Source organism: Haliotis rufescens, unplaced genomic scaffold (assembly GCF_023055435.1).
Source record: "Haliotis rufescens isolate VD_foot unplaced genomic scaffold, xgHalRufe1.0.p SCAF_4, whole genome shotgun sequence".
Lineage (NCBI taxonomy): Eukaryota > Metazoa > Mollusca > Gastropoda > Lepetellida > Haliotidae > Haliotis > Haliotis rufescens.
The window spans coordinates 61,640,838-61,654,836 of record NW_025964112.1 but is presented as its reverse complement, the minus strand read 5'-3'; the positions used below and the strand labels follow the sequence as shown (position 1 = coordinate 61,654,836).

Genomic DNA, 13,999 nt, shown 5'->3' with positions numbered 1-13,999 from the left:
ACATATAGATCTGGTTGTTATTTTCGTTAACATTGAAAAAAACCCACCAAAATGTAATGAACTAGTATTTAAACCCTAATGCAAATCAAACAATAACTAACAATAAAAAACGTAAATGTTCTTATTTTTAATTCCACTGGACAAAGGCTTGCCTCGGTCAGCTGCACTTCACCATCTACTGTTGTCCTGATCATGGACACAGCTCTTGGAAAAGACAGTGTGAATTTTGTGATTTGGCTATTTGTGTTGGGTAGGTATACTTGTGTAATATCATTGAAAAGATATCACAATGTGATAAAATTACACTTGTTGGAACACTTAGATTATAAGGTCACCCATTAAACTTCCGTAAATGGGGAGGGGGGGGGGGGAGCCGGGGGGAGCACCATGTGTAAACAGGTGATGTGATGACCCAAATATATCCCAGTGAAGAGATCTGTAGTCTTTCAGCAGCCATCACACTGGCAAAGAGTGATTCTACTTTCTGCTGCTCTTAAATCAGTAACAATAAAGGTCAAGGTCATGGTGGGGTACAGATATCGGGATCGGCGGGACGCACACATACACCTCAGGTGTATCCACTCGTACCGCTACCTTCACTTCATGCTTGGTAGTCCTGGCTGCTCTTGACTCCAGAACCAACACTTTCTGATGGTAACAAACACAGTTTGATTAATTGTAAATGACATACATTAACAACTGAATTGTTGCTGTCTAAATATACATTGAGCTTTCAATATCACAAGTAGCAACAAAAATAACGTGAATATCGTAACGAACAAATGATGGATTTCAAAGTAACACATGGACACAGCATGCTATGAGATTCTTGATTTTCACAAACACAAAATATATTAAAACATTATGGAAAATAAACTGACACATGATGATATGGATTTTAAACATTGTTAAAGTTTGGTCAGTGATAATATGAATTATCCAGTGTTTAATATCTGAATTCTATTTTCATAAATACCCTGGACCCATTTTCGTCTCTACTCTTGCTTCATCTTGACCAGAATCGAAAACAATGCTAATAATAACCATTCAATCAAATTGCTCTCATGAGCAAGAGAAAAACTGCTAAACTAGAGATCAGAGGAATGGCGGTGGTAACGCCACTTCCGAAACAAAGCTTCAAAGTATTTATCATAATAGAATGGAGATGTCTTGCACTGGACAATCAAAGGTGATAATGTATTTTTGATTTTCTATTCAAATGTGTCATGCAATCTTCAAATGAGCAAATACAATGCACCAAAAACAAGAAAACATTGCTGATCCAATAAATCCATATTCACTGAACCAAACAACTCAGCATTTCTTTCTCAGTCTGCAAATACAAGCTTCCATATATTGTTCCATACACAGTCTGCTTCTCCATCTGCCTGGCTGACAGCCTCGGCTGAGTGAGGGGGTCGGGCTTGGGTATGGTGCTGACAAACCTAGAAACATAATCGGGGCGAACCGGGATTCGAACCCACAATTATAGGTTTCTGGCGTGCCTAAGGAACGCAACTCTGCACAGCGAATCGCGGCGCCTTAGACGACTGGGCCACCCGTGGCCCCGTTATATCAAGAGATGCAGGACATTATTGGTAAGTAAGGACCACAACACACTCTAACCCTGATAACAATATATAACCATTAGATCGAACATGTCTGTAGCAGGCTTACTCTAACCCATCGAGCCCGCATAAAGTCTTCAATAATCAAATACATGAGACACAGCATGGTGAAAACATATTCCAGACACAGTTTTTTATCCAGGTTAAATTTGTCCTTGCTTTATCAAGAAATATTCACAAACTTCTTCAAAGAACCAAATATGCTGCTTAATTTCAAGTTTGTATGGAATATAAACAAACAGCCAGAAGATGTCAACACCACTTTCAAAGACATTCTGTGTCCCGAGGCAGGGCTCGAAATTAGAAAAAAAGGGTGTGCCCAAGGGACTTGTTTTACAGGCTTGCCATTTTCAATTTAGGTGGTGTGTCTATACTACCCAATTATTATAACAAATAGCAATAGTCTGCTATGACTATCACAACAGTCAACATGAATAACCACTTCTATTTGAAACGCAAGACCTACGTAATATTTGTGATACTCCTTCAAATTATGGAAAGAAGCAAGTACATTCAAATGTATTTCGTGCAATCTTGACCATCTTGTCTGTAAGATACAGTCAACGGAAATCACCAAATAATGCTGATTCATTTTACAACAGGAAGTCGTTAAGTGGTAATGGAACATGCAACTAACGAGAGAAAAATTTTCATTTCATAGTACATTTTAGTCAAAACAAAAAATAAAATTAACGTAAGTACTTTTGATGAAAATGACCATGCCCATGAGGCAATTTTCAAGCATGCTATTTTCTGTGTATATATTCCATGGACATGCCCGCACTTGTAATTTCAAGCCCGTTGAGGTTAATAACATTTTTTTCTTTGAAAATGCTCGTTAGCCCTGACCTATTAGCATGATTAGAAATAAGTTCCTGCTGTATTTGGCCAGGGATAACTGATAAAAAAACACCATACCAGCAAAAATGGTCTGGCAAAGAGACAAGGATCTACCGGTATTTTAGCTTACTAATTAACACAGTGATGAGAATATTTTGGCCAACATGTGAGACATGAATGTGTCAAAGTCTTCTACTCTTTGGTTATTCAACTTTAGCAGTAGCTGATGGGGTTGCTATGGCAACAGATAATGCTGGGGATGACTGGCTGACAAGTTGCATAGGGGTCACTGAAGACAATGTTGGAGTATTTTCATTGGCTGCTTGTACAATCGTCATGGCGACAGATGTCAAGGGACTGCGAACTGTCTGAGCTGTAGACACTGCAGATTGGAGGACATTTTGTGGAAGTTTGACTGCTGACTGTGAGGATGTGGACAGAAGGAGGGCGTCAATGGTGGTGTTGTTGGCGATTGTTTTGAGAACACTTGTGGGTGTGTATTGCGTCTTGAGGCTCAGAGATTGGGCAATGGTAGCTGTCTGTGTGGTTCCCATGTCAACTGTCTGGTGCTGCTGAGTACTATGGTTACGAAGGCCTTGGACTGTCTTGTAACTCTTCCCGCAAAAACATTTGTAAGACTTTTTCACACTGAAACAATAAAAACACATTTGTACACATTGGAAAATATTCGTTGTGATTTTAGAGATACATCAGCTTCTTTTTGTTAGCGCCACATACATGTCAATACTACACACATGGCAAGAGTGAGTGAGTATGGTTTTACGCCGCTTTTAGCAATATTCCAGCAATATCAGGACGGGGGACACCAGAAATGGGCTCCACACATTGTACCCATGTGGGGCATGGCATGGGTGAGTGATCGGGGATATGATGACATGAATCAACCAAATCAGCGAACCTCCCCATGTACTCGACCACTCGATCCAGTTAGTTGCCTCTTACGACAAGCATGGGTTGCTGAAGAAGAAATACCAAATGGATGCTGCACAAATTATACATACACTATCTTAGCCTCCCTCTTGTGTCCGTGTCTTGCGTGATACTTGATCCCATTGATGTTCTTGTAGCGCTTCTTACAGCCTGGCACGGGGCAGGCGAACGGCTTGTCTCCCTCCTGGTCTTTACTGCCCATCATACTGTAACATCACACAGCATACAATGATTACTCCCCTAGCTTTATATTTGGACAATAATCCCATCTCATGTAATCTATAAGGGGAGATAAAGCTGGTGGTTTTTTTTCAGTTTGTTGTTTAACGCTGCAGTGCCATATTTCAGCTAAATGAAGACGGTGGATAAATAACCGAGCCTGGACAATCCATTAATTGACATCATGAGCATCAGTCAAGCAACTGGGATACGATGACATTCATCAACCAAGTCAGCGAGCCTGACCACCCACCCCGTTAGTCGCCTCTTATGACAAACATAGTCGCTTTTTACGGCAAGCATGGGTTGCTGAAGACCTATTCTACCCCGGATCTTTATGGGTCACCTCTCATTTTTCTGTTTTGATACAGCCCTTCTATTTTGTATATGCTACAAGGGGCACCGTCAATTTTATCTTTGTTGTAAGTGACATGTTGATAACCACCATTTTTCTGGTTGCGAAGGCTACTGAATGTGCTCGAATGTTGTCATGTTGTCAAATTCATGAACATTTGATAATCTTGACCTTGTTACACCTAAAGGCTCTTTTGTATGATGTTATTCAAGTTAGTATCTATGGCTACAAAAGGTAACTTAATGATAACAACGAAAGTTTACCTGGGTCTATCTATATGTTTGTCTCAGGAATTATTTCAAGGGTTCCTAGGTATAAAACCGTGAGTCCCAAGTTCACCAATGTGACATACAAGTTTGGCATCTACAGACGGCTGACATGTGACACCCAGATATTTTTACATGTGGTGCCCCCCTCCCCTCTCTCCCACAACACACAGTATCTCAACACTACAGCTGGTCCCCCTTGTGTCCTGTGTTGTATGTCATGACACATGTGTTGTATGTCCCTTGTGTCCTGTGTTGTATGTCATGACTCATGTGTTGTATGTCATGACTCATGTGTTGTATGTCATGACACATGTGTTGTATGTCATTACACATGTGTTGTATGTCATGACTCATGTGTTGTATGTCATGACACATGTGTTGTATGTCATGACACATGTGTTGTATGTCATGACTCATGTGTTGTATGTCATGACTCATGTGTTGTATGTCATGACTCATGTGTTGTATGTCCCTTGTGTCCTGTGTTGTATGTCATGACACATGTGTTGTATGTCCCTTGTGTCCTGTGTTGTATGTCATGACTCATGTGTTGTATGTCCCTTGTGTCCTGTGTTGTATGTCATGACACATGTGTTGTATGTCCCTTGTGTCCTGTGTTGTATGTCCCTTGTGTCCTGTGTTGTATGTCATGACACATGTGTTGTATGTCCCTTGTGTCCTGTGTTGTATGTCATGACACATGTGTTGTATGTCCCTTGTGTCCTGTGTTGTATGTCATGACACATGTGTTGTATGTCCCTTGTGTCCTGTGTTGTATGTCCCTTGTGTCCTGTGTTGTATGTCATGACACATGTGTTGTATGTCCCTTGTGTCCTGTGTTGTATGTCATGACACATGTGTTGTATGTCCCTTGTGTCCTGTGTTGTATGTCATGACTCATGTGTTGTATGTCCCTTGTGTCCTGTGTTGTATGTCATGACTCATGTGTTGTATGTCCCTTGTGTCCTGTGTTGTATGTCATGACACATGTGTTGTATGTCCCTTGTGTCCTGTGTTGTATGTCATGACACATGTGTTGTATGTCCCTTGTGTCCTGTGTTGTATGTCCCTTGTGTCCTGTGTTGTATGTCATGACACATGTGTTGTATGTCCCTTGTGTCCTGTGTTGTATGTCATGACTCATGTGTAGTATGTCCCGTGTGTCCTGTGTTGTATGTCCCTTGTGTCCTGTGTTGTATGTCATGACACATGTGTTGTATGTCCCTTGTGTCTTGTGTTGTATGTCATGACACATGTGTTGTATGTCCCTTGTGTCCTGTGTTGTATGTCATGACTCATGGGTTGTATGTCCCTTGTGTCCTGTGTTGTATGTCATGACACATGTGTTGTATGTCCCTTGTGTCCTGTGTTGAATGTCATGACACATGTGTTGTATGTCCCTTGTGTCCTGTGTTGTATGTCATGACTCATGTGTTGTATGTCCCTTGTGTTGTATGTCATGACACATGTGTTGTATGTCCCTTGTGTCCTGTGTTGTATGTCATGACTCATGTGTTGTATGTCCCTTGTGTCTTGTGTTGTATGTCATGACTCATGTGTTGTATGTCCCTTGTGTCCTGTGTTGTATGTCATGACACATGTGTTGTATGTCCCTTGTGTCCTGTGTTGTATGTCATGACTCATGTGTTGTATGTCCCTTGTGTCCTGTGTTGTATGTCATGACTCATGTGTTGTATGTCCCTTGTGTCCTGTGTTGTATGTCATGACACATGTGTTGTATGTCCCTTGTGTCCTGTGTTGTATGTCATGACACATGTGTTGTATGTCCCTTGTGTCCTGTGTTGTATGTCATGACACATGTGTTGTATGTCCCTTGTGTCCTGTGTTGTATGTCATGACACATGTGTTGTATGTCCCTTGTGTCCTGTGTTGTATGTCATGACACATGTGTTGTATGTCCCTTGTGTCCTGTGTTGTATGTCATGACTCATGTGTAGTATGTCCCTTGTGTCCTGTGTTGTATGTCAACAGGGACGTATGTCAAGCTGACAAGGTAAGGATGTCATCTGTAGGATGACTCCACGCCCTGCTACATGCTCTCCCGTCAACAGAAGGCACGTCCCGGGCCGCATAGTAGGGTACTGAGGCTTATTTTGCTCAAATTTAATCTGAACGTGCTCAGCCCCACGTTGGGCGCCAATGTAGCAGCCATAAAATTTCCGAGTCCCGTGATGGGATTCAAACCACGGACCTTCTGATCAGAGGTCGGACGCCTTGTCCACATGACCAAAGAGGTTAACCCCGTCAGCAAGCTGACATCTGTGAGATTACTCCACGCCCTGCTACACTGACAAGAAGTAAACCTCTTCACCCTCTACTCAACACACGAAGTCCTCACCTGAGTATTGTGTCTGAGGAGAACTCCTCCTGTGTGGTCCATGAGTCGTTGCTGTCCTCCTCGTCATCACTCCTCACCTCCTCCTCATCTATCTCACTCCCTGCAGTGGAATAACACACAGCTGCAGTACACGGTATAACATATATGATACCAGCTGGACACTGTCAGGATGATAGGGCATAACACAAGTCAAGGATACCAGCTGCACACTATAGAACATAACATAAGTATATGAAAACAGATGTACCCAACAAGACATAACATAAGTATAGGATACCAACTGGACACTTTAGGACATAACATAAGTATAGGATACCAGCTGGACACTATAGGACATAACATAAGTATAGGATACCAGCTGGACACTATACATGCTATAGGACATAACATAAGTATAGGATACCAGCTGGACACTATACGACATAACATAACTATAGGATACCAGCTGGACACTGTAGGACATAACATAAGTATAGGACACCAGCTGGACACTATAGGACATAACATAAGTATAGGATACCAGCTGGACACTATACAACATAACATAACTATAGGATACCAGCTGGACACTATACGACACGACATAACATAACTATAGGATACCAGCTGGACACTATACGACATAACATAACTATAGGATACCAGCTGGACACTATACGACATAACATAACTATAGGATACCAGCTGGACACTTTAGGACATAACATAAGCATAGGATACCAGCTGGACACTATACGACATAACATAACTATAGGATACCAGCTGGACACTTTAGGACATAACATAAGCATAGGATACCAGCTGGACACTATACGACATAACATAACTATAGGATACCAGCTGGACACTTTAGGACATAACATAAGCATAGGATACCAGCTGGACACTATACGACATAACATAACTATAGGATACCAGCTGGACACTATAGAACATAACATAAGTATAGGATGTTGCCTAGTTACGCTGCTTGCCGCTACATATTGGTTGGAGTGCTGTTGGGGAGGGGGATGATATCATGGCACAATGTTGCCTAGTTACGATGCTAATTGATACGTTCCAGTTGGAGTGCTGCTGGGAAGGGAAGTGTTATCACAACACAGTGTTGCCTAGTTACGCTGCTTATCGATACATACCGGTTGGAGTGCTGCTGGGGAGGGACATGGCTGGTGACTGGGGACGGACTCTCTTTCTGAACGGGTCAGCATTCTCCTTCTTGGCTGCCTCTGTGAAAAACCTAAACAAATGGAAGCGGAGAACAAAATGTAAAGTTGTGGAAAATAATTATCTATTTGTCAGAATCAAAGAAGTTACTGAATCATTTGTGGTAATTTGTATAGATTATGCTATCAGAAACATCTTGTGTTATTAGGTAACGTTTCAGTTAGATCTTATCAAAGTGCAAGTTCTTCCGAACACAGAAGCATCACCTTCACCGCCATTTCTAGAAGGCACCAGAATCATCACCACCAGCTTGGTGAAGTACATGCCCAGTACAACCTCAAAACAATTAGAAATACCCTGGTTCCAGCTGACATAATGACGACCATAAATGAATTTCTGCTAATATGACAACTGCTTCCAGTTTGGAAAACAAATTTACAAATTTATATCAGAAAGTCCTGTGCACTTACAGTATATCATTTAGATTGGTGTAAATACATGGCACTTCCAGTCTGTGTTAAAGCATTCTGAATCGATTTGGCTGAACTTGTATTTTAGCATTATATTCAGCAGATATATTGACTTGTAAAAGCTCATCTTGCTTGGCCAGAAGAAAGTTTATTAAACTCAGACTTCGGACTAACGGCCAAGGTTGCAAACTACATATACAGTGCTACTTAAAAACTACATTAATAAGAAAGTTTTTTGCACTTCTGGTTTCATGACGTCACTTCTGGTTTGGGAAAGAACACATCCAATGCAAGACAACATTCAAAAGAAAGTCCCACAACTAGCTACCATGGCTAAATTAACATGCTAATAAGAAAGTTGCATGCACTTCCACCTTAATGACATCACTTCCAAGTTGACAAAACACATGCCTAATGTAAAACAACTTTAAGACAAAACGTTCCATGCTTCTAGCTAAACTAAACATGTTAATAGGAAAGTCATATGCATTTCCAGTTTAATGACTTCATTTCTGGTTTTGGAAATCATATATCTCATGCAAAACAAATACAAAACAAAAAGTCCCATGCCAATAGTACCTTGATTAGAAAGTTATATCACTGTCAGTCTAATGTTCCTAAACTTTAGACAATCGTATTCTTATTATTTCTATTTGAAGAGAGGGTGCTAGCTCTGTCATGACATACAGGTCATGTGACCACAGTGGGTCAGTACAGTACACAAAGCATTTCAGTGACTTTGACCTTCAATGAAGGTTACACAAAACCTTACCAATTACTTAACTTCCAAAGGATGACACTGATCCTACTATAGTATACACTTCTTGTATATAATACATTTTTCAGTGTTTATGGTGTATGACCTTGACAGTAACTTTGACCTTCACTATCAGTTTCTATGCACATATGATGTCCCTCAGTGGAGTTCAATTTAACAACAAAAATATAGCATGTGCTACTCATGGAAGATAGATCACCATGTACCTACTTCTGACATATCAATATTGTCATCACTTGTTATACATAAGTATTCAACCATAATAGAACCACTACATGCATCAGATTTAAAGAAAATATCTGACATGATAGCGCATCTTAGTGAAAACAGCAAAGATACTTTCTGAAAGACATTCATCATGACCTTGACCTTTAAATGAGGTCACTCATGACCTTTTACAATCTCAGCCTAGCCCTAAGGATGACATGTACTTGTCCATAGTTTTATTGACCTACAGTGTGTGCGTGTGTGTGTGCTTGTGTTTGCTTGTACTAGTTTGGACTAATGCCGATTTTACAATGCTAGCCCACTTAGATACCATGCTGTTGTTTAACATGAATACCCAACACTGACACAGTATTCTGACTCTGAGCAAACCAGTCCTTGTTTTAGCCCGATAATGCAGAGGGTCAGGCAGGGTAGCAGCAAGTACCATTTTGGTTTGACACTGGTGGGCATTGACGCCATGACCTTCCGCTCTCTGGGCAGACGCACTACCACACGGCCACAGAGATGGTCTTCATGCTAACTGGGACCTAAATGAGATGATAATTTGACACCCCCGAGGTTTCAAAGCACTGCATAGTTAAAAAAGCAAAGTGTGTTCGCAGAGGCGTTAAAATTGTGACATGTCCTTAAACGTGTTATATGCATCCCCATTTACCACTTGGCACTGAATCATGCCAATAATTAACCATGGCTGCTACATTTAAGCTACAGTCTTTTCCTCCAAACAATCACTGGTTTAAGCATGTATATGTTAAGTAAGCAGAGCTCCAGATAAGCTTTTGGTGTTGTGGGTATTTTACTCATGCATTTTAAAATCATTCTATCTGGGTATTCAAATTTCACACATGTGGGTATTTAAGTTCAATATTTAAAAACACTATTCATCTAGTCCCTGCAAACTTGTGTTGTGTGGGTTCGAGAGCTTTATAGGACTCAAAAATACCACGATACTTTCATAAGAAAGTGTGATGGCAAATGATCATGATGTAACTGTCATCGTGGAGTTTGGCAAGGTTGACGGAATGCCCGTTTATAATTTCAAAATAAGTTGCTGATTTGCTAATCGAATACGCAGGGTTACTTCACAATATTTTGATGATACACACAAGTTTTATTTTTGTAGCGTATCTGTAATCATGGTAATGTTCGTTGCGTATTTGATATGCTTGGATTTTACTGTATATTTCTGCATATCTGATGCGTATTTTACGCAGATACGCAGCTTATTTGGAGCTCTGAGTAAGTGAGTAAATATGATTTTGTGCCATTGTTAGTAATCTTACAATTTCATGTTTAGGCTACAGCCTTTTTTTCTCTAAACAATCATTGGTTTAAACATGTATATTTTAAGTGGAGCCATTGTAAGTAATTTACAACTTAATGTTATGGCTGCCAATAAATAGTCAAATCTGAATGAAACAGACCATTGACTAACCATGCAAACAATCATCTACACTGCAGAACAAATACACACAATCAGACCTAAAGTACCTGACTAGATATATTGGTAAATATTACATCAACGTCACCTCTAAATGCACACCTTATACGCAAGAAGCATGAATACACACACAAAGTTGATGACTAACACAACATTGATTAAAGGTTGTCCTATCTACCTCAAGACGTAACTAAGGGCGAGAGCTGATGGCTGTTGGAGTTCCTGTTTCTCTAATGCACGAGGGTCTGTATCTAGAGAAAGGGAACGATGAACTATCAAGATCAACATTACAAATAAACAATCTTATAACGATGGTAATATTTCCAAAACATGCCAAAGGCAGACAAATTAATTTCATCTTTTACAGATTTTCATTGTAAATATCAAACAAGGAACAAAATGCACTGTTTCTCACTTGTGTCTTAAAATCATCTGCACCCGTTATCCAGGTGAGAATTAGTCTCCAGCAGCCTAAGCTGGTTGTAAGAGGCGACCAAACGGATTGGGTGATCTGATTCATTCACTTGGCTGATTGTGGGTCATCGTACCCTGAAGGAGTGGATCGTTGTTCACAATATCAATCACGGGATTGTCTAAACTAGGCTTGATTATTTCGGGCTGCACTCCTATAACTGGAATACTGATGAGTGTGGCGTTAAACAAGAAACAAACACAAGATGATCTGGATCACACACAGTGACCATCCAATCCTCATTTCAGTCAGTTGTTAAGTCTTGTGACATGGGAAACTCAGGACCTGTTGTGACCTGGACTCCATGGGGAGTATCCCTTAGTGACATCAAATGAATGATCAACATGATCTCACACTCACAGTGAGACCATACCTGTAGCAGATCGTCCTTTGGAAAAACATCAGATTGTATGGTAGTATACAGTTCTGCTAAGAAGTAGACAATCTGTCCATAGGTACATGTCCACAGTTAGGAGTTCTATAGTATTCTTTCATATACATTTGGTAGAACAGACAGACAGAATGGCCAACAAAAAGACCCATATAACATAAGCTCTCATTGACTATGTCAAGGTAAGCTCAAAAGTCAACCTTTACTGGTGCTTCAAACAAATATAATCAACTTTTTAATACAAAAGTTGACTATGACTAGACACAAGGGCTGCAGAAATACAATTACTGACTTTTCTGATTCAGTGGTTGCACTTCATTTGTCCAAGACTAAAAATTCAAGGAAGCAGAATTAAATATATACATTCTGGTATTTACACATTATGATTCATGCACTTGAGTGTTTAGTGAAGTTGGAGGACACTGATAAAGAGGATCACGACTCATTAGAAGTGTGACAATGGTTGATACATTGCTGATAAGTAAAGCCTTAAGTACCCAGGCACCCAGGTTTAACGTAAATGCCCATGAATTGCAATACACAAGATGCAAGACACTGTACACTGAATCAGATCCTGATCAATTTGCCTTAAACTCCAGACAAGCACTTTTACCTTTTATTTGCCAAAGGACAAGTAAACATTATTTCAAATTCCACACCCATCACAAAGAGGTGAGGTGAAATTTGGTTTAACGTCTCGTCCAAGATTATTGCACTTATATATAGCGACGTGCATGCACGAGTGTGTGTGTGGCTGCTTGTACTAGTCCGGACTGATATCGATTTATAGTGCTAGCTCACTGAGATACTATGCCGCAGCTTAACATGAATACCCCACTCAGACACAGTATGCTGACTCCGGGCCGACCAGTCCTTGTTTTAGTCCCCAAATGCCGAGCCCCAGACAGGATAACAACAAGTACCATCTATTAACGTCTTTTGGTACGACGTGGCTGGGGATTGAACGCCGGACCTTCCGCTCTCCAGGCGGATGCGGTCCCAAATCAAAAGGAAAGGTTTGGGTGTAATGAAATAAAAATGGTTTTCCATGTTGCTCTGTTATTTGCTCTCTGACCAGGGCCCACGATACACAAAGCTGTTCACAGCACTACATCATAAGCCTATAAGAAACTGCACAGTTACGATAGGTCGTAATGCTATGAGGTGAGGTGAGGTGAAATTGGGTTTAACGTCGCGTGCAAGATTATTGCACTTATATAGCGACGTGCATGCACGTGTATGTGTGTGTGTGGCTGCTTGTACTAGTCCGGACTGATGCCGATTTATAGTGCTAGCTCACTGAGATACCATGCCGCAGTTTAACATGAATACCCCACTCAGACACAGTATACTGACTCCGAGCCGACCAGTCCTTGTTTTAGCCCCTTAATGCCGAGCGCCAGACAGGGTAACAACAAGTACAATCTTTTAACGTCTTTTTGTATGACGCGGCCCGGGATCGAACCCTGGACCTTCCGCTCTCCGGGCGGACGCTCTACCACAAGACCACGGAGGCGGTCCGTAATGCTATGAACATCTGTGGATCAGGACACAGGGCACCATTCCACAAAGAGATCTTAGGGCTAAGACGATAGCAACTCTGATTGCTTTGTCAAACAAGCCCCTGTGGATGTCAGACAGCAAAAGCAGGTCAGTACATGGCTATGATTTCAATTTCACAGTTACAGTTGAATACAGACAGCTGACAGATCCTGACCAAACGATGTGGTTCATTATACACTCGTGATTAAATAATCAATAAAAGAACAACCATGCCGCTACACTAAGTGGTGTTAAAGGGATCGAGATTGCAAACGTTCGGTAATGCGGCTGAGAGGGCACTAACAATTGTCCTGATTCTTCTTTATATTAACTTTAAATATAATGTAGGTCTGTTTCCATCGATTTTGGGTACGCTATTGTCTTAGATCTACTTGCCAAAAACTACATTAGCCTTCAAAATCTAACATGAAATAAGAAAAATATCGCATAAGCAACACGGATCTTTCTAATAATACGAGAGATTTTTATGGTCCAAGTTCAAATACACAACCTGTAAGTTTGACAGCTCGCGGGAAGCTGCACGTGCGTCACCCATGCTTGTGTCAAAATGTAAACAAAGCGTCGTTGGAATGTTTTTTGTAAATTTTGGAAACAATGTTGCATGATTGACACGGATCGTCCTCTGGTCTAGTCGATTTACCTATGTGTATGTCCTCGATATGTTGGATTAGGTCTGCAAGGCATGTAAATGTCAATCCACAACCTGGAAATGCACAGTTATTTACCAGGAACACCGCCATTAGCTCACCGAGTACCTGCAGCCTCGTTTTAGCAATCTAATTATCATAACAAAACACTGACTTATTTTATGTTATTTTTATTTTAGGTGTTTAAGTTTTTCATCACAACGTAATTTATTAATATATCTGTC

The 13,999-nt window shown here is 40.7% G+C and overlaps 1 protein-coding gene across 2 annotated transcripts; it reads right to left on the bottom strand.

Moving 5' to 3' along the window:
- Positions 1–380: 380 nt before the first annotated feature.
- Positions 381–13,975, bottom strand: LOC124116093 (juxtaposed with another zinc finger protein 1-like). Of its 2 annotated transcripts, XM_046477308.2 has the most exons (6): positions 13,769–13,975; positions 10,881–10,953; positions 7,758–7,858; positions 6,622–6,721; positions 3,491–3,625; positions 381–3,116 (listed from the first exon to the last, which is right to left on the bottom strand). In XM_046477308.2, the coding sequence occupies exons 1-6, from the start codon at positions 13,866–13,868 to the stop codon at positions 2,672–2,674; spliced, it is 954 nt and encodes a 317-aa protein (XP_046333264.1). In that variant the 5' UTR covers positions 13,869–13,975; the 3' UTR covers positions 381–2,671. The 2 variants fall into 2 exon arrangements, with proteins under 2 accessions (XP_046333264.1, XP_046333265.1); XM_046477309.2 differs by lacking the exon at positions 10,881–10,953 and having other exon boundaries at positions 13,769–13,878.
- Between the last annotated feature and the right edge of the window lie 24 nt (positions 13,976–13,999).

Excerpts from the sequence above, each read along its gene's own strand:
- LOC124116093 (XM_046477308.2), bottom strand. The coding sequence starts at position 13,868 with ATGGCGGTGTTCCTGGTAAATAACTGTGCATTTCCAGGTTGTGGATTG. Across the intron at positions 10,954-13,768 it reads TATCGAGGACATACACATAG|ATACAGACCCTCGTGCATTA; the intron begins GTAAATCGACTA and ends CCCTTTCTCTAG. Across the intron at positions 6,722-7,757 it reads CCCCAGCAGCACTCCAACCG|GGAGTGAGATAGATGAGGAG; the intron begins GTATGTATCGAT and ends ATTCCACTGCAG.